We start from the raw sequence: 21,706 nt of genomic DNA, 5'->3' as shown, positions 1-21,706 counted from the left end.
GAATTCATTGAATTCACACTTTAGCACCTTGCTGATGTAGTGCAAAAAATAATTAAAAATGGCAAACATCTACACTATGCTGCAAGAGATATCAAGTTATTTTGAGCATGCAGACCTTCTTAAAAGAAAAATAAGTAATCATTAACTTCCAGAAAATACAAGCTCCATTGTTCAACAACGCACCACTTTTAGATAATAATCAAATTTAGTTATGTAATAAACTCTCATTTTCAAAAATTGAGCAACACCAAGATGTCAGTAATAAACCTAAAGCCAAAGAAGTAAATGCCATAGCTTCACAACATCCATTGCTTCTCTATTGTTCCAAATGCAGCAACAATAACTACTTACTAGATTTTCTTTTGTTTTACTTTATTGTTCCAATCATGATTACAAAATCTTTTATTTTAAATTTATTGTCTAAGTTTTGGGGTCGGGATTAGGGAGAGTTTGTTACTTCTAATTGTAAGGTATGGTACTTGGATCCCATAATTGAAGGCGCTCGACTTTAATATGGAGTTTTTATGAGCTTCTACTCCCCAACCTTAGGAGTATCAGAATCACCCACCATCTCTTCGAGTTATGTTGCTACATTCACATTAGCAACAAGATTTTGAGGCATAGTTCTGCTAAGGTTGTGGCACAATACAGGTGAGGAAGACGGAAGTGTAATGTTTGCCCAAGACTAATTAAAGAGCACCAGTGCTAAAAGCCAGCCTACATGGACCTTGGGAACAGCCTGCTTACTTTGTCATGTGCTAAATTGCAAGGTACAGAACTTGGATCCCACACTAAAATCGTACAACTTTGGCATAAGATTAGTATGAGTCCCGGCTCTCCAACCTTAATAATTAGCTTTTACACTGTGATTCTTCTAAACTGAAACCACAGTTACCAACTTACCTCACTAACACCATACAAAGTGGATAAATGGCTCAAGTAATTGGTTGATAGAGTATGAAGCAAGTAGGTGTCCGTCCAGCGTTACAGACATAATATGTTAACTAACCTCTTCTTACTTTTATATTTATCCACATTAAATATATGTATAGGACAAACTTAAGGCTTTACATATGTTCTAAATCTGATTTTGACATTTTTGTTATGTTTTGGTGGATTTACACTTCTTTACAAGTTCTGAATATGGGGAAGGCATGGAGAATACGAACGGGTTGGTGAAACAGATGCAGAAGAGGGGTCCATGCTACATGACTGCCCCACTCCACTCCAATGTAAGACCATAGCCAAGTCTCTCCTCATTTGATCACATTGGATAATAAAGAGATCATGAATTCATTTTGAATGAAGAAATCAAATTGAAGAAAATCTCTTTAATATTTCCACATAATCTTGAAACCTAAAACACATAAGACGAAGAATCTGATGGTTTGGAAGATGAATGACGTCTCTAGAATGGAAGACAAGTTGGCAGATTGTAATCACAAATCTGGACCACAAGGGAATTCTATAACTGTTTGTTTATCACAATTGCAATCATCTGTCCTTGTAATGTCTTATGAGATAGAAGAGGAGACTTTCTACACCTAAAACAGCTTGCGATTATAAACCACGACTTGAACATTTAAAAAATGGACCAGAAGGTCCAGTACTTAGCAGTGATACTAAGCTCTACTTTCTCCCACAGAGATATGCCAGTAAGAAGTCAGAGGCCTCAATATTTTTGTAGTCTTGCCAAGAGTAATATATGTCAAATACATGAAAGCACTCAGATGCTGAATCAGAACTGGTGTAAATTCTTCCTTTCTGTTCCATTGTCTATTATTCCATTTGGAAATACTCCAGACATCAGTTCAGACAAAGAAAAGGAAATACATTCTCAGCAGGCTCTTACACTAACCGATAAAGAAAATACTTGGACAGATTATGTCACGAGTCTGGTCCATGGCTCGGATTTGGAAGAAAGAGAGAGAAAAGTGAGAAAGAATCAGTGAGATTTGAGAGAGGAAAAAAATTTGTGATTAAAATATTTTCAATGCTCATTAACATGTAATTACATTTTGTACATGGGTGTAAAATATTTTCGATGCTTTACTCACTAAAAGCAGACCTATTTATAGACTACAATAGCGAACATACCCACTAGGTGCACTTTGGAGGTTGCAACGGCATTGAAAGGCCAATGAGACCATCGGATAAGGGTCCCTTTCGTCCATGTCTTCTATTTCCAAAATCCTAACCCTAGTTGCAGCTGTTACAATAAAAAGACCAATATACCCTTACATTTTTTTCCTATTTTACCCTTCGTTTCCTTACAATACTCTCCTCCCCTTAAGGATCAACCTTATTCTCAAGGTTGAGATTGGACTTTGATAACATGTAGAGCTATCACAATCTTCAATGTCTCATAAGCTTCTTTCACTAATTGCATGTGGTTCGATATATATAGTAACTGCCAACAACTAGTCTTTCGCAATTGAGATCCATTGAGTTTTAACTATTTCTAGGTGAGGTTCAACCCATCCAAAACAAGAGACATATTTTCCCCATATCCAAATGAAATATCACAAAATTTCACCTCACCTATTGTACTTTCCAAGTCAGTGACATAAGGATTATCAACCACCTTCAATTTAAACCTAGTCAAACCAAACAATCATTCAATAGCTGGCTCCCCTTGTTTCAATTCATTGTATGCTTTTCCCATATCCTGGATTTGCTCAATCAAAAAGATCAATGATGTAACAAAGGAAACCATGCTACAAGCACTGAAAGAACCACCGGATAAAATCAAAGATCCAACACAAAAATATAAATAATACTCTAAAGTAGATTATTTGTATGATATAGGGGATAAGTGCCTTCATTTTCTTCTTCTTCAGTTGCTCAGATAGGACAGCATGGGCAAGCCTTTCAAACCTTGTACTCTCAGATAACTCTACAATGTTAGCTTTTAACCAAAAGAATGGCTGGAAGGACCTCATTCAGGTAGGAGGAGAGATCAGCAACGCTAAGATGTGTCTTCTAGGATATCTTGCATAGTCTTTCGCAGGGATATGCTATAAGAAGAGCCATACATAGCATCACCATGGTTTAACCAATGAGAGAAGAGAACTAATAACCAACATTTGTGAAGCTATTGCTGACGACTGAAGCATACTAGGCAGAATGATATTAAGAAGAGTGTAGATAGTGTCCAAAACATGAGATGCCTCAGCAGTGATCTGGTATGTAACATCGCCGAGAGAAACCCCACGTCGACCTTCAAAGAAACCCAATCTCTCTCTAAAACCTTCACAAAAATGTGTAGCCTGATCCTATGAGCCATATTTAGCACCACTTCCCACAAGAATGCCTGCTGCCAATAATCAGCAAGCAGCCTAACTAGAACTCCCAACAAGAACCTATCAGCATGAAGTTTGGTTAAATTCATTTGAATATTTACATCCAACGTGAAAGACTCGATTCTAGGGATGATTTGAAAGAGAGAGAAAATTGAGACGAGGCTGCAGGGCCATCCAAATAGGATGGAGGTGCGTTCGGATAGGAGTTTGATTTTGGTGAAGGAATTGAAGGATTGGAAGGATGAGGAGAGAGGTTAAGAGAGTCCGGTGGAATTAATGGATTTGAGTGAGGAGAAAATGGGGATTTGCAATGAAGATGAAGTGATGAAGCGAAGGAGTCTGGGTTTGAGGTGAAGAAAGAAAGGAGGAAGAGAGTGACGGAGCTGTGGGGGAAAGATGAGGGGTATTTCTGATTTCGAATGGTTTATGCTAATGGCTAGCAAATCAATGATCCTCTAAATTGCTTTGTGGAGGGATAGAAGGGGATTCAATCCATCATAGAGGTAGTGGCCATATTGATGGAGAGCGAGCCGGGGATCATCAATGAGCCTAAAATCGAGGTCAAACCCGTGAGATTTGAGGCAGTTGAAGAAAATGAAGAGCGACAAATGGATAAAGAAATCGTTCAGGAGAACCAAGATGCGACCACCAAGTTTTCTTGTACTCAGTCCTGTTGAGTTACTCTTTGAATCAGAATGGTTATTGGATCTAATTATATCTTCCTCTTGATCATGTCTTGTGACATCTTCTCCACCAACTCCTACCTCATCTTCCATCTCATCAACCTTAGTTTCCTCTTCCGCTTTTTCTTCTTCTTCTTCATCAGTGAAATCCAAATTGGTTCGGTTCAGTAAAACCGTCCCGCTCAAACCGGATTCAATCTGATTCTATGTTTTTTCAACTGTTTCAGTTATTGAACCGGTTCCAAGGTTCTTTTTTATCCGAACCCTAAATCTTTTTTTCTTCGTCATCGCGCAGAGGCATGATCCCTTTCTGCCCAACAGCTGCAGCCATCGCTTATGCTGCCGAGCCCACAGTCTCTTGGCAAAAAATGCCACTCTAGCATCTCTATAATCAAATTCGCTGCTTCTGGTAAGCTTCCATCCAAATTTTGGTTAAAAGCAGATCGGCGACCTTCGTCGAAGGTCGACGACCACTGTTTCTGCAGGATCCGTCACCAATGGCTCCTCTTTTGAATCTCGTACAGTGCTCTGATACCACATTATCATGGTCTGATCCATGGATCGAATTTAGAAGAAAGAGAGAGAAAGCCAAGAAAGAGTCCGCAAGATTTGAGAGAGGAAATCATTTGTGATTACAATATTTCCGATGCTTTATACACTAAAATCAGACCTATTTGTAGGCTACAATAGTTCGCATACCCACTAGGTGCATTTTGGAGGTTGCAACAGTCTTGAAAGGCCGATAAAACGATCGGGTAAGGCCGATAAAATTAGACCTCTTTCATCCATGTTTTCTGCTTCCAAAACTCTAATCCTTATTGCAGCTGTTGCAATGAAAAATACCAATCTACACTTGCATTTTTTTTTTCTATTTCACCCTTTGGTTCCTTACAGATTACCATATTACTCCATGAAATGATTGTCGTGTTACAATTAGTTTTCAAAAAAAATTGTCATAATTTGATCCTTGAACAAATCTTATCCCCATTCATAACAGGTTGTAAAGGAAGTGTAGATTTTAGGAGAAAAAAGAATTTTATTTCTCACCATTTACGTTGTTAACCTAAAATATTTATACAATTCATATCATACTGATAGTAAAATTCTTATTCTACTAGACATCTTATAATATGAGATTATTATTCTCATAAAATTCTAATTATATAATACTAAATAATTAAATATGTTACTTAACACCTTCCCTCAAGTTGGTGCAGGGATATCACACATGCCCAACTTCCAGAGCAAGTTGCAAACTAAAACCAGATATATCAGGCAGCGGTTCAGCTTGGCTTGGCTTGACTTAAAACGGCTCAAAACAGCTTGGTCCAGCTCAAAATGACTTGGTTCCGGCTCAAAACGACTAGATCATACTCAAAACAACTCGGCTCAGCTTAAAAACGGCTCAAAATCGATTCAAAAACAACTCGATCTTGGTTCAAAAAGGGCTCAAACTCACCTCTAAAATGGCTTGGACTCCACTAGAGTACCACAATCTCTCACGCGCCGCCACATCCATCGCCAAAAACCACTACACGTCGCTACTAGAAACACCATGCGCCACCAAGAACTCACCGGGAATCAGCACAGAAGCTTGCACCTGCTCATATCCGGCACAGATCTAATGAAATTGCGTCGAAAACGTGTTGATTCTGCCTTCGCGTGAAGCAAGCTACCGCAGCAAGGTCTTCTTCTCTGGCACGCTCCATCGCGTGATCTGTCTCCAGCTCTTATGGTTTCACGTAGATGGCTGCGGTCTCTTCTTCTTCGGCCCTCTGGTTTTAAAAAATCGTCGGACAGATCTATCTTCCTCAACTCAACAGATCCAACGAAAAGCCCCCGCGCGAGTCACCTTCTTCGGTTCTGGTCGCGACAAAGCTCATCTCACCTTCTAAGCTGTGCACAGTTCGTCTCCTCCAACCGCGCGTACAAGCCGTTTTCCTTCTCGCGCGCGCAGATCTGCTTCTTCGTCTTCAGGCTGCGCCACCAAACAGCGTACCAGCTTCGTCTGGTTGCAGATATGTCAACAGCTGCTACCGCCGTCACTATTGCCTCTCTCTCTGATATGATATGTAATGAAGCTCCGACGTTTAGGATGATGATAGTAGATCTGGATAAGTGGGTACCAACCCAGCATATTGTGCTATTTTAGGGTTTGAAAAAAATTCTAAAATTAAAACTTTAAAATATATTTATTTGGCTCTGATACCATATACATTTTAGAAGAAAAAAATAATTTTATTTCTTACCCTTTAAATTGTTATATTTAGAGTATTTATAAAATTCATATCCTACTGGTAAGAAAATTTTTATTCTACTATATTTCTAATAATATGAAATTATTTTTCTCATAAAATCATAATTATATAATATTAAATAATTAAATAATAAATTTAAATAATAAAATATACTACTCAACAAGAACAAATCCCGATAAGAACACTAGTTCTTCTAATTTCTCCTAGTGGGGTTCCATAACAAGATCTAAATCTCATGGGCCACAGTAGTCATTTTCTTTAACTGGTTTTTACCAAAATCCATTAAACTTCAAGTCCTTTATTTGAATGCTACCTGCAGGCATTGTCTGCATATCAGAAACAGGAACATCACATTCACAGCCTACAATGTGTTTGAATGTTTTTTAAAATATATCCGTTCGAAGAAGTTAGGTCTGCCCTTAGTAACCGAATTATGGATCACATGAAAGAATGCAAAAAGAAAGGGCAACAAAAATATCCAGGTCTAAGGGTAAGGGGATAATTTTATACCAACTTTTTTCTTAGCAAACACTCAACAAGTATAAAATCAGAGCCAATTTAGATATTTAACAATTTAACCTTTTTGAATGACGAATAAGTATCATTATACAGAAATAAAGGAACGCTGTCTGTACAAAAAATGAAGATTTACATTAGGTTTAGAATATAAATATGGCTTCCGATGTTAAACAATTGATACATACCTCAATTTGCATAGTATCTGACTGATAAAACCACCATTTTGCAACCCAGGATATGGTTGATTTAAGGAAGCACTTGAAGGAGAGACACCATTATCTTTCTGCAATCCTGGATTAGTGTCAGAAGTCCTTGAGTGATATGATTCTGGATCAAGTGCCTCACAAATTAAATCCAACAATCGAAACTGATCGCCCCTTCCAGCTTCAAATAGGAACTGCAACCAATTATTTGAGGAAGAGAAAGTTCATTTCAAGAATACAAGTATCGCTAGCTAAAAATAGAGCATAACTGCAATGTAGAGCAAACCACATAATAGAGAGTATTAATACTCACAGAAGCAGTAGTTTGTTTCATAGGAAAAAGAAATTAACTTAAAAGAATAAATCAGGAAGACGACCTAAAGGAGGATAAACTATCCTCCAGAGAAAAGGAATATCCAAAATCAACAGAATTATGTGTCAATACAAGATCGGATCTGATCCCTCTGTAGCATAAAAGTTCTGAAAAAAACCGTCTATTTTGACCCGAAAGAGAAGATAAGCACATATTCCTATCCCAAATATCATTTGCAGAACAAGCATGCCAGTTGAATTCTGGTGTTACACTCTAACAGAAGCACCCAAAGACCAGCAAAAACAGTACCTCTGGAGAGCATGTAATGCTCCGCTATCCTCCCAAACAACATAATGATGCAGAAATGAAAATCTCTGAGTTTCCAGAATAAACCCAGCTTAAGCAAGGGGCAGATTTACATAAGAAATGCCAAAATCATTTCCTCTTATTAACATTAGGATTATCTGAAGTACTTTTTATTGCACTCACAAAAAAGCACTGATGAAAACAAAATGAGAAAGATCAAAATGTAAACTTTTAAGCATAAATTCAGGGCAAGAAAGTAGGCCGTGTAACAGTTAAAACCATGCATTCTATACCAGCATGAAAACCAAAAGGCGAAAAAGGGCCTCACCAGAACTGCAATACCCCAATAAATCTGCAGTCTCTTCAATTCTGACAAACCACGAGCTAGATCTTCACTAGTCCCTTTGGTCTTTTCATTCCTGGTTGCAAATTTTGCCACCAAAGTCAACATATCAACTTTCTCACTCAGCATTATTGATGAATCACAGAAATACCACTATAGTGAAAGGAACTTATCTGAAATACCTCTTAGAAGAAGGAAAATCAAAAGCACGCTTTAACATCATCTCTGCTACCAATCCATACTTCTCATCTAGTGTGACCTTGAAGGAAACCATCAATTTGACAAGAATAGTAAAAGATATGGTCTTATCAAGGAAAAACACTAAAACAAGTAAATGTTCTTGATAGTATAATATGAATCATATTAGAACAAGATTGTGTTTGTACACCTGCTGATGCATAAAGAACGAAGAAGAAACACAATGGACATATCACCAATACTATCAAAATAAAAGTTGTTCAATTAATAGGTCAACTTAAATACAAATAATTAGCTGAATTTGGAAATTTAACCTGTCTGCTCTCTTCTAGAAGAAACTCTCCAAGTAAAAAACTTAGAGGTTCTGTGGATAAATGTTGAGCACATGCCAACTGAAAGATAATTGTTTAAACATAAATCAGCAGAGACTTAAGCATCCGTATATGACATGTATAATGAGGTGTAATACCATAATTACAAATATCAGAGTGAAATAACATCTATTGAGGAAAGCACAAACCTTAAGAGCTCTGATAAAAGATGTCAAAGTTCCATCTTGGCTGACAAAGTAGTTTCTCATAAATAGGGCAACCTTGCGGCTAATTCTGAAACCACAAGAATGCTTAACAAGAACCGTCTCAACAACTGCATCCATTCTCTCAGCTGGGGTTCCTAAAGTGAACTTGTAAGGTGATAGACGCTGTAATGAACTTGCAGGAAGTATGTTTCTTAGAGCATCAAGTGTCGTAGCAACCCCCAATATTAAAATAACAGGTATTTTGACTGCCCACTCACTGAAAGAGACAAAGGAAATTACTTGCAAGCAAAACTTGGATGTAATGAAATTATTATGTAATAAGACATGAAGTTTCAGATTTAGCATCTATAGAGAAGGGCAGAAAAGACCTATTTGGCGTAGTGCTGAGAATACATCAATTTCTAAATAAACAGTACTTCCCAAACACATGTAAGGTCAAGAAGCTCGCAAAGACCCTTACAATTCTGGAGATGGAAAATATGCCCTCATATTAGATTATACATTCTGATAACTGTTTGCTTGTTCATATTTTAGAACGGATGAAATTATAGATATGGCTAACATTCCTATAATCTCCAGAAATTTGGAAAAATTACTGGCATCTTTTCATGGGATCAATGAATGCTTCTCCTCAAAGTCAGAATTGGCAATATGGAAACTCAGAAGAAAGTGTTTCTAACTGAATGAATTATAATCAAGTTCATTTGTTATGCAAGCAAGAACTGTCAGATGCCTGATTTAAGTCGAAAAATCATTGACAAAAAATTGATGCCCAAAATATCATTACAGTGTAGTTACGCCTGCTAATAAACATGGTCTCACTTCATCAATTATCAACCCATCCAAGCTCATAGAACTATACTATAACTTGGACATGACTAAAAAGCCTAGAGGCAAATATCAAATAGGAGAGAATATTAATTGGCAGGTTAAATCATTGTCAAAGGCCTCCCCACCTTCATTGTTAAAAGCAATTATCCATCCCTTTGGCACCCGCTCTGCACATTTCATATTGCTTTTACTATAATGATGATATCTGATTAGTTGTTCCTTGACAAACCTCCCTCAAATCCCGGTGACAACATCTGAGTTAACACACCATCCATCATGGTAAGGAGAAATGGTGAATGCAAGCCCCCTTGTCTAATACCTCTAGAGCCTGAAAAACACTCCCGTGGCTTACCGTTAACAACAGCATAAGATATTGATGATAAAATACCTTTTAATCCATTGTCTCCGTCTATCCAAAACCATTTCCTTTCCAACACTCTCTGCAAGAAACTCTAGTTCATCCTATCATAGACTTTCCAAATCTAGCTTCAGTATTAGCCCTTTCTCCTTTGCTTTCTGAATATGCTCCACTACAGGAGAGGCATTCAGAATTTGCAAAAAACCCAAACAAGCATGTAGATTTAACGCAATCGTGTGGTTCAGAACCTCACTTAGTCTGAAAGATAAAAGTTTAGCTATGATCTTATATATGCTTGTCATTGAACTTATAGAGCAATTATCAGATACCTTCTTGAATTTGTCTTTCTAAATATTAGGACAACGAAAGTTGAGTTCATGCTCTTCCTTGTGATCTCAGTAAGATAGAATTTCTCGACCACCTTCCTCAAGTCCATTCTAACAATGTCCCAAAATGTTTAGAAAAAAGCTATAGAAAATTCATCCAGTCCTGGTACTTTATAAGTAACAAAGGCCTAACCAGCTTCCCATACTTCCTCCTCTTGGAGTTGCCTATACAAGCAAATCCCTTTCTTGCTTCAAATAAAGCTTTATTTAGACCTTTCCATGAAAGGCTTGCACTCTCCATCCTCATTATCTAACTCCTAAGAAATTTAGAGATCGTCCTCCCAGTAGCACCACTTCCCCGTTCTAGGACTCCAATCTACAGTTCCAACTTCTTAATGGCACTCCTCTCCTTCTTTACTACCCTGTGATGATATAGTCCCATAGCAGCATCCCCTTCCTTAGCTCTCTTACTCCTAACCTTCAGTCTCTAGCTCTGCAAGAGGTGCTCATCGGACCAAAACAAGACCAAACCAAGCCAACCCCAGCACCAAAAAAATATCCCCGAACAGAATGAAGATTGAACCAAATTGAATCCTTTTTTCAGAAAAAGTTTGTTTAATTTTTTAAAGATTAAAAACAAAACAGAGGCACTAACCTTTTTCCCAAGTATAGTCGGATTGAAGGGTGACATTAAGTGATTTGAGTCAAAATGGTGCCACAATTACTACTGGGGGAAAGATCAAGCTTGGCAGAGAGCTGGTGTTGACAAACAACCATTGGGCCATTGGCGGTGCACAAGAAGGTTCACTATGAGTGTGTGATGATTGATGAATAACGAAGCTGGAAGCACTGGCGGGCCGTAGGTCACATAGACCATCTCTCACGTTGATGTCAACAATGGAGAAAGTCAAGCTTGGACCACTCAGTGAAAGGAAAGAGGAAGAAGCAAAGAGAGCATAGAACACAAAGGGTCAACAAGCCTCCACTCATCTCTAGCCGAGGAAATAAAGGGAAGGAAGGGTGAGATGTTACTGCCTGCTAATTTTAGTTGGTTAGAATTTAGGAATTGGATCTGGAGTTTGTGGCTCAGTGGGTTGGGCTCGCCGAATGGGAGCGGGGATGTGGGCAATGGACTAGAGCATGGGGGTGTACAGGCTAGGATAGGCCTGGGCAAATCACAAGGTGAGGGTTGGTTTTTTATCTTAGAGTCCTAAGCTTTTTTCTATAATTTTCATTATTTCAGTCTTAATTGAGAACTAGACTAAGAAATGTATAGAAAATGTAGAAAATAATTGTTATTTTAGAAGGAAAACAGTTGTTATCTCCTTTATCCTTTCTTGTGTATTGTAGAAAGCAGAATAACAGAATTGGTGGTGTGTCACCTACACCAATTCTGAATATTCTCTGACCCCACAAAATCTGGTTCTGGTACAGAAAAGTTATTATTCATTTGTGTATAAATATGCTCCTTTGGAGCAGAAAAATGCAAGCAGAAAATAGAGGAAAAAAATTCTCTCAAAATAGCTTCATAATTTCTTTATAGTATCAGAGCTTCTTCAGTTCTGATTCCGCATTCGACTACCCCTATTCCAGCATAATACAACAAGTGTTATGGCTTCTGGAGATACGTTTTCCTCATCTTCACTTGAGGTATCTTCAGGACCTCTCTTTTCTTCAGCAGTCATGCACGGCCTCAGAGAGCAAGCCTTTTCACAAATTACGGGCCACAAGCTGACTGAAAACAACTATCTACAGTGATCCTCTTTTGTGCTGCTTTTCATCCGGTGCAAGGATAAAGAGGAATATATCACCAGAGAAGCACCACCACCACTCGCCACTGATTCAAATGCGAAGACATGGAAAATGGAGAACAGCCTCGTCATGTCTTGGCTTGTCACCTCAATGACGTCGGAAATATGAGAAAATTTCCTCATATACAAAATTGCTCACGACATTTGAACTTCTGCCAAGGAATTTTATTCCTCCAAAGACAATATCGCAACTGTGTTTGAAGTGGAAATAACCCTCCACGACCTCCACCAGGGCGACTCCACCGTGACACAATATTACAATATTCTTACGCGAAGCTGGCAACGACTTGACGCGTTTGAAGAGGTGAAATGGGTCTCCCCTAAAGATGCCAGAACTTTGTTAAACAAAAGAGGATGTTTAAATTTCTGCTGTGTCTAAATCCCTACCTTGACAATGTAAAAGGACACATTTTGGGTCAGAAGCCTCTGTTCAACATTCGCAAAGCCTTCTCAGAAGTCAGAAGAGAGGAGAGCCGGGAGAAATTTATGATGGGTGAGGGCCGTGTTGTAGCAAGGTCATCTGAGAATGTGTCGGCTCTAATGACGCATTCCGAGAGTTGCGAGAAAAAGGGCAGATCATTTTGTGCTTACTGCAAAAAGCCCGGCCACGTACGCGATCGTTGCTGGTGACTTCATGGCAAACTAGCCGACCATCGTCCTCTGAAATCCGAAAGCTCCACAGAATCACGAAGTAACGCGGTTGTAGTTGTATCAACAAATGAATAAAGGTCTGAGTCTGCCTCAAATTCTGGAAATGACCATTTTACCCCAGGGCAACTTGATATTCTCCAAAAGACAATTCAAAAATTGTTGTTCCAAGGTTCAGCTAATATAACAGTCACTCAAAAAGGTAATAATCCTCAGGTACTCTGTTTGACAGCATGTTCTACAGGTGACCAAGCATGGATAGTTGATTCCGGTGCAACCGACCACATGACTAGTAATGTTTCTCTGTTTAAAGATTACCATCCTTTCACTGAGTATTTCACCATTACGGTTGTGGATGGAACTGTATCTAGAGTGGTTGCTATTGGCTCAGTTGTTGTGTCACCCTCATTTGTTCTGGAATCGGTTTTCTTTGTTACAAATTTAGCATATAATTTACTATCAGTTCGGAAACTGACTACTGATCTCAATTATATTGCTAAATTTAGTTCAACTTTGTGTGAATTTCAGGACTCGAACTCGAGGAAGATGATTGGCAGTGCTAGAGTGCATACCGAACTCTACCTCTTCTGTGTTGAACCTTTTAATGGACAAGCTCCAAATGTAGTATGTATTGGTTCTATTTTTGTTAGTAATACTTGTGACCATGAAATCATGTCATGACATTCCCGCTTGGGACATCCAAACTTTCTGTATTTTAAGAAAATATTTCCGATATTGTTCACTAATAAAGACCCTTTATTATATCGATGTGAAATCTGTCAACTTTCTAAGCATGTTCGGAAAACTTTTTCTAGTCTCAAGTATACATCATCTAAATCATTTTTCTTAATTCACAGTGATGTTTGGGGACCTTCTCGACTCACTGACATATCTGAAAATAAGTGGTTTGTATCCTTCATTGATGATCACAAAAGGATCACTTGGGTATTCCTTATAAAAGAAAAGTCAGAAGTAGGAGCCATATTTCAAAAATTACACAAAATGATCTAAACCCAATTTGGCATAACAATACAAGTGTTAAGATCTAATAATATTTGTGAGTACTTTACATCAACCCTTAATAGTTATTTTGCTGAAAATGATATAATTCATCAGAGTTCATGCGTCTATTCCCCTCAGCAGAATGGTGTTGCTGAAAAAAAAAATAGACACATTCTGAAAGTCAGCAGGTCCATTATGTTTGCTATGAATGTACCAAAACATTTTTCGGGGGAAGTCTTACTCACAGCCACTTACTTGATAAACAGAATGTCTTCCCGAATCCTCAAGTACCAAACCCCATTTAATCTTCTCTCAGAATCCTTTCCACATTCCAGTATCCTAAATTCCCTACCACTAAAGGTCTTTGACTGCTCCGCATATGTTCATGTCCACTCACATCTTCAGGGTAAACTTGATTCTAGAGCCCTTAACTGTATTTTTGTGGGTTATTCTCCTCATCAAAAAGGATACAAATACTTCTTTCCATATACTCGTTGGTTCTATCATACCATGGATGTAACCTTTTCTTGAAGATAAACCATTTTATCCCAAAAGTGACATTCAGGAGTAGAAACGTACTTAGAAATGTCATATTTGGGAAGCTACCATTTTTTCACCACTTATCCACACACACCAGATATCACCCACACAAAATGAACCCAAACTAGAAAGCACATTACCTACAACAAAGGAGTTACGTGTCTACACTAGAAGGAACAACGCCCAGAAAGGTAGTGTTCCAGTAGGGACTAAGCTCTACCATGACTCGACTCCACCTACGACCGTCTTGGACCCGACTGATAAGACTATTACTACTGATAATGATTTACCTATTACCTTGAGAAAAGGAACCAAATTCTGTACTAACCACCCCATACAGGATTATTTGTCACTTGGTAATCTGTTTACAAAATATCATGCTTTTGTAAGCAAACTAAATGAGAGCTCACCTGAGCCCAAAACAGTTCATGAGACACTCAGAATTCCAGAATGGCGAGCAGCTATCCAGAAAGAAATGAGAGCTCTTGAAAAGAATGGGACATGGGAATTGACAGAGCTGTCTCTTGACAAGCGCCAGGTAAAATATAAATGGGTTTTCACAACTAAATATAATCATAATGGCATTATAGGCAGACACAAAGCCCATCTGGAGGTAAAGGGGTTCACACAATCGTATGGACTAAACTATCAAGAGACTTTCGCTCCTGTAGCCAAACACAACACAATACGGATCTTGTTTTCTCTTGCAGTAAATCTAGACTGGCCCTTGTTCCAATTAGATGTGAAGAATATTTTCCTTAACGGAGACTTGGAAGAGGAAGTGTACATGGACATCCCTCTGGGTTTTGAGACAAGCGACAACTCTCATAAGGTGTACAGACTCAGAAAGGCACTCTATAAACTCAAGCAATCTTCAAGGGCATGGTTTGAAAGATTCACAAGAGCTGTCAAACAAGTGGGATATAAGCAGTATCAATCAGATCACACTTTATTTGTCAAACACTGCGACTCGGGTAAGAAGTTTATCTTAATAGTTTATATTGACGATATTATAATTACAGGGGACAATGGTGAAGAAATTCAGAAATTAAAAGAGTTTTTGGCCAAAGAAGATAAAAGACTTAGGAATACTCAGATATTTTCTAGGCATGGAGATTGCATGATCAAAGAAGGGAATTTCCGTGACTCAACGGAAATATGTACTTGATCTCCTAAAGGAGACCGGAATGTTCGGCTACAAGCCTGCAGACACACCCATGGATTTTATTGTGAAACTTGGCAAGAGTGAGGGTGACAAGTTGACTGATAAGGAGAGGTATCAGAGGTTAGTTGGGAAGCTCATATATTTGGCACAGACGAGACCAGATATAAGTTTTGTAGTCAGTACAGTGAGCCAGTTTATGAGTCAACCAACTGACACACACATGAGAGCTGTGTACAGGATTCTCAGATATCTAAAGAAAACACCAGGACATGGCTTATTTTTCCAAAAGAACACAGACATGGAGATAGGAGTTTATACAGATGCTAATTGGGCTGGTTCAGTTAATGATAGGAGGTCAACCTCAAGGTACTGCACCTACGTTTGGGATAACCTTATTACATGGCGAAATAAGAAGCAATCAGTGGTATCACGGAGTAGTGCAGAATCTGAATTCAGAGTCCTTACCCATGGTATATGTGAAGGTGTCTGGTTAAAGAAAGTATTGCAATAGCTAAACCTGACTCCAGGAGTGCCCATAACAATTTGGTATGATAATCAGTCAACTATCTGAATGGCAAAGAATTCAGTCCATCATAATATGACAAAGCATGTGGAGATAGACCGGCATTTCATCAGAGAGAAGATCGAAGATAGTGTTATAAACATCATTCATGTTCTCACAGATCGATAAGTTGCTGATATACTAACCAAACCTCTTCCTAGACATGTATTTGAAAATATTATATCCAATCTAGGTTTACATAACATCTATATAAACTTAGATTGAGGGGGAGTATAGAAAATGTAGAAAATAGTTGTTATTCTAGAAGGAAAACAACTCTCATCTCCTTTGTCCTTTCTTGTGTACCGTAGAAAGGAGAATAACAGAATTGGTGGTGTATCACCTACACCAATTCTGAATATTCCCTTACCCAACAAAATCTGGTTCTAGTACAGAAAAGTTGTTATTCATTTGTGTATAAATATACTCCTTTGGAGTTGGAAAATGCAAGCAGAAAATAGAAGAAAAACTTCCCTTAAAATAGCTTCATAATTTCTTTAAAATGTCAAGTCAAGCAACCTAGAAGAGAAAACCATACCCAACTTTATTGGATCTAGTCTAGTTCAATCTGATTTTTCAGTTTGATTTTCCAGTCTAAATCAGATTTTGAACACCCCTAACCTCCGCTCCTCATTTAAAGCATATTGTCAAGTTCATTTTTTAATTCAGATAATTGACTCGTTTGAGTTTCAAAATATTATTATAAAATGTCAACCTATCCAATCCTATCATTTCCTCCAAGATGTATTTTTTTCCTCAATGTTTTCAAACACCCCCTTATTCTATATCCATAATTTATCTTTTAAGATAACAGAGTCTTTTCAAAAATTTATATCCCCCCTAAGCCCTCCCTCCCCTTCACCTTTCTACCACCACTCATTTACTTTACTCACAAACTCTAGGTATTGTAACCACACATTTTCAAAGCTAAAAGGAGTAGGCCCGCTGATACATTGAGATTCAAAAATGACCGAGAAGTGATCTGATACAAGATATGATAACACTTCCTGCATCAAATCAAGAAAACAGTCCTCCAACAAGTGGAGTTCAGGAAAAAATAAATGCAAGAAGAACAAGTCCCTCTCCTATCAACTAACTATGTAAATTGTTCAATCGCAAGATGGAGATCCCTCAACTTACAATCTTGAACAAAATTGTTGTCTTACAATGTGCTCATAGAGGAATTAGTTAATGTTAATTAGTTGATCATACAACATCACTATCTCTTTCTTTTTCCTTAGAAGCATCCAATAGGTTTCTAAAACCGAATAGTCCTCAAGCCACAATGTGCTCAAGTAAACTTTTAGAGGGTTGGAACTTTTTTTTAAAAAAAGAAAAGTAGAAAGAGTAGTATTAGTATGAGCACCAAAGGTGCAAAGGAGCATGTACAATTATTTACAGCTTAGTCCTTCATTCCACTAATCTTTCTATAAGTCTCAAAATAAATCGGAGGATGACCTGTAAGCAAAATATTTGGGTATTAAGCCATCTATTCTTCAATACATCAAAATCATTAGTGACATCAAGACCCTCAAAGGTTTTACTGTTCCTAACTTTCCAAACAATCCACATAAGTGAAACTTCTTCCCTTCTCGTGAAACCCACCATCTCCGACTCACTCGAACAACCAATTGCTAAGTTTGCTTCTTCATCGAGTTTCCCCAGGCTAGCCGAACTTATTATCGTCACGAGGAAATCTTTCTCTCCACCCAGTTGCAATAGCTTTCTCGAAGGTTCTTTCACAGCTAGGGAAATTTCTTTTAGGGCATGAGCTTTCTTGAATGGACTGTATACTACCCGTCTGAATCACCATTTTATATAAGGCCTATTAGATGGGCCAGCCTGATCCTCGTCAATCGCCCATTTACCTTTTCCAGCCCAAGTGAACTTACGACCTGACTTTGGCCCAATTCTTTTTATTTTCCCTTCCCTTAGAAAGGAACCCACACTTGGCTTTCCTTTAAATGACGACCTAGAACGACTTGAGACGGTGTCGTTTTGCGCAAACTGTTTTGGGGCTCTCTCGCCTTGATTTGGAGAAAATGGGCATTTTGAAATTTGAACTGGTCGGGTTGAGGAGCCAGGTCGGGTGGCTTCATCTTCACCCAATTTTGGTTTTGGGGATCTGTTTGCAGAATTTCCATTAACGTCCCGCTTTTCTTTCAACCCAACCAAACAACCAACTCCGTATTACAGCATTGACATCTGTTATCAGTGAATAAAGCTCTTGGATTAGCAGTAATGGCTGGGAAATTTGCCCAATTGATCTTTGTATCCTTCTTTGTCACCCAATCCGGACGTATAAGAGTGGTCCCGCTTACCTCACGTATAGCCTCCATCATCTGCCACCATCCAATTGTTGTTTCGACCTCCGAAATGAAAATACGGGTACACCTACCCTTTTGATTCCTCTTCATGCGAGATAGAACAATGAAAATGCCTTTCCCATTTCCGCTCAATGCCATCCACATGATATGATCTTACTGCCACGACTCCTGCCCCATGATGCGGCCCCTTTCTCCCAACAGAATAGTCTAAAGCTCTCCCTCAGTCACGCTACCTCGTCATTGTTATAGAAGATTGATTTTCAAAAGCCCCTACCATTCTCAAAAATCCTTAAACCTTGCCATTCTGCCACCACATCAAACGACTTGCTTCCTATCATCAAAAACTTACGTTGTCCGACAACCATTCCGACTAGTGGAAACTGCTCCCTAAACAAGATAAATGACAGGCTCTGGGACTCACTGGGGCATATTTTCGCCCCAGACTAATAGATCCGGTCGGCCATGGTGGCTGACTCGGACAGCGAGAGAACCCCCACGATTATGCAGACGAAGAGCAAATAGGAGAGAAAAAGGAAAAGATAGGAAAAAGGTTGTTGTTTTGAGAAGATTTAGGGAGTAGAGAAAATTTTAGAGAGAGAAAATGGCAAAACTATTGATATAAAAATGATTGCAACTGGAGGGTTGGAACTAGGTGGCTGAAAATGAAAAGTGAAGCTACAACCTTATGCAGATCCACATTAAATTTATTGTAATGTAAAAACTTCCATTGAGAAAATGGCAAAACTATTGATATAAAAATTATTGCAACTGAAGGGTTGGAAATGAAAAGTGAAGTTACAACCTTATGCAGATCCAAATTAAATTTATTGTAATGTAAAAACTTCCATGCGAGTATTTTTTGAGGAAAAACATTAAATTATTTGGACAAGTCAATCAAGCACAATTGTTCAGTCCAGACTCCATACAGCTGTGGTGACACTCTAAATCTGCAATCAAGAAATATAAAAGCTTCATACTAGGATGATGACAAAAACTTCTTAGTTGACAAATCCAACAAGAAAGAATCAACGACATCAGAACTTTTAAACTTAGGAAGAAAAAGAATTGGATGCATTGGGATTAAAGATATAAATGACAGCTTTGTATAGAATGAAATATAAATACATAGTAGATAGCAGGAATGGAGTTAGACAAATGGAGATCAAGATTGGAAAATACCTCAACATAAGGATCAGTTCAGATAAGACAGGCCCACAACATCTCTCAACATCATCAATAATTATAACAACTGGATTATCATTATTTGCTTTTTCCCTGTACCATGATGCTAAGACAGCTATATCAGCAGCCTGCCCAAAAAGTCAGATTAGGAAACAAGTAAGAACATAAGCCTTTGTTTAGAAGAGAGAACCCATTAAGTAATGGAATGGGAAGGAATAAAATGGAGGAAGGTTGACATTATTTGTATAAGTTAATAATGGAAGTGAGAGTAAAATATTTTATATTGTTGGATATGAGGTGAAAGAGAGAGTAATGTAAAATTACCAACGTGTTAGAAAAATAACCTTATTCTTTATTACAAGATATTTACTGTCATTTCCATTCCCTCCATTCTCCTCCAAATGGGAGAGAAAATTTTTGGGGCTTTGAAGTAGAATAGATATAAATTTTCCGTTCCATTTTCCTTCCATTCCATCAATGAATAGATTCAGAGATAAATATTTCATTCTGTATTTTTGTCATTCCATTCCATTTCCTCTCCCTCTCCCAAACATAGTCTAAAAGAAATTTTCACAATGAAAGGATTAAGCAGCATTCATATTTACCTCAAGTGTAACTGACAAGAGTTGTCTCATTAAACTTCTAAGACAACCACCAATCCCATGTTTGGTTGAAAAATCTGATGATGAAAGGTTAGCTACATGGCATCCTTGAGACTTCAAATGTATTCCGAGCTCTTCGAATGTCAGTAGATCATCAACAAACTCCATATTCTCTGCCAATAATTACCCAGTCAAAGATTCTTCATGAGATGGATAATAAACAGAAAACATATCACAGAGCACCTATCAACTGTATGCCACAAGTTAATGCAGTCCTTCAGTTGAGGTCAACAAATAATTAGTAAAACAGAATAATTGAAGACAATAAGAGCAGATGAGGACCCCAAACTAATTCCAGGTCCAATACACAAAACCAAAGCAAGCATGCATCATGGTAAGGTTGCGCCATGCAGCTGCTCCAACAAATACCAAATAACATCTCTAGAAAAGTTGGTGCAAAAGATGGTTTAGCCAGAAAATAATTGGTCTTATGAAATTAGAATCTAGAATATCTAAGCGATAGGATCTAGAAGAAGATAAAAGAAATAATGTCACTGACCAGAAATTTGAAGGAAAAAACAAAAGAAAGGCAGAAGGGACCACCAAACCATTGAAGTCTTCATAAACATCGCAAAGATTACAAAATATAAGCATCTACTCAGGGAAAAAACTTCAAACATACACAGTTTTTTTACTCAAAATGTCCTCTCATTCATAGCCAAATTTTTTTACAAACGAACTTTATCCAAAAGAAAGAGAATCTACAAAGATGACAGGATAAGATGTGCTTCAACCACACAAAAAAAAAAAAGATCAAAGCAATACAAAGGGAAAAAAGAAAGCAGAAGGGGACAACAGAGATTCAATCCTTTTGCAAGGTAGATAAAAGGGTTCCTTTTAAGAAACTGTAGGCTTAGTCCAAAGCAAAGCAAAGAAGATCATACTATGCCAGACCATGTGAAGTGGTTGCTCAAAAATTATTGCATTCCAATCCAACCAAATGATCCACAAACCAGCAAAATAGCCACTTTCTTGAACACTTTATGTTCCTAGGTTCTACAGATACTCCACAAGGTAGTAGTGATAAAATTTCCAACTTAGGGGAACACACCCACTCAAATAATCAAAAAAAAAAAAAACAATCTATTTCACAACTTTCTAGTAAGAACTAGCCCTATGAAGTCTCTAAAGTATACCAATCGGGATTCTGATCCAACATTATGAATCTAAAATTGTCTTCTGTCCCCTGTGCGATCATTAATCATATAAAAACGTTATAAAAATGTTAAATTCAAGGAGAACTTACTAGTAAGAACTAGCCCAGCAAATAATTGTGTAGAAGTAGCATCAATTACAATGGGGAAAGACTGAGTTGCTTCGGGAAAACTGGGTGTTCCACATGATCGAATAGTATTGAATGATTCACAAACCCAATGAAGGATTTCCATGAAGACTTTAGCATTCATTTGCCTTAAAACATCCTGCAAGTAAGATTACAGAATCTTAATAAATGGCAGGTAATGTTTTTGAGTTCTAAATAAGCATCAATTTTTACCTTGATGATTTGATAAATTTGGTATCAAAAAACTTCTCAGTAACCATATATGTGCAAGAACGCACAAGATTGTATACAGATAAACATACACACACATGCATATAAAAAATCTGAAAGAATAAAAGGATCAAAAT

At 37.8% G+C, this 21,706-nt stretch overlaps 1 protein-coding gene and 1 pseudogene across 5 annotated transcripts in view; both read right to left on the bottom strand.

The window, feature by feature from the left end:
- ORC3 (origin recognition complex subunit 3) overlaps nucleotides 1-21,706 on the bottom strand; it is a 44,276-nt gene that overhangs the window by 20,994 nt on the left and 1,576 nt on the right. For all 5 annotated transcript variants that reach the window (XM_088206264.1, XM_088206266.1, XM_088206267.1 and 2 more), the window contains exons 3-10: nucleotides 21,324-21,498; nucleotides 20,021-20,190; nucleotides 19,413-19,543; nucleotides 8,646-8,919; nucleotides 8,440-8,517; nucleotides 8,110-8,186; nucleotides 7,913-8,003; nucleotides 6,948-7,159 (exon numbers count right to left, since the gene is read on the bottom strand). In XM_088206264.1, coding sequence (XP_088062390.1) covers nucleotides 6,948-7,159; nucleotides 7,913-8,003; nucleotides 8,110-8,186; nucleotides 8,440-8,517; nucleotides 8,646-8,919; nucleotides 19,413-19,543; nucleotides 20,021-20,190; nucleotides 21,324-21,498 — 1,208 coding nt within the window. The remainder of the gene's footprint in view (nucleotides 1-6,947; nucleotides 7,160-7,912; nucleotides 8,004-8,109; nucleotides 8,187-8,439; nucleotides 8,518-8,645; nucleotides 8,920-19,412; nucleotides 19,544-20,020; nucleotides 20,191-21,323; nucleotides 21,499-21,706) is intronic.
- LOC148253528 (ABC transporter B family member 29, chloroplastic pseudogene) lies at nucleotides 4-3,538 on the bottom strand (annotated as a pseudogene).

This window comes from Carica papaya, chromosome 6 (genome assembly GCF_054855325.1).
Source record: "Carica papaya isolate Zhongbai chromosome 6, ASM5485532v1, whole genome shotgun sequence".
NCBI lineage: Eukaryota > Viridiplantae > Streptophyta > Magnoliopsida > Brassicales > Caricaceae > Carica > Carica papaya.
This window is presented reverse-complemented; position numbering and strand designations above follow the sequence as displayed.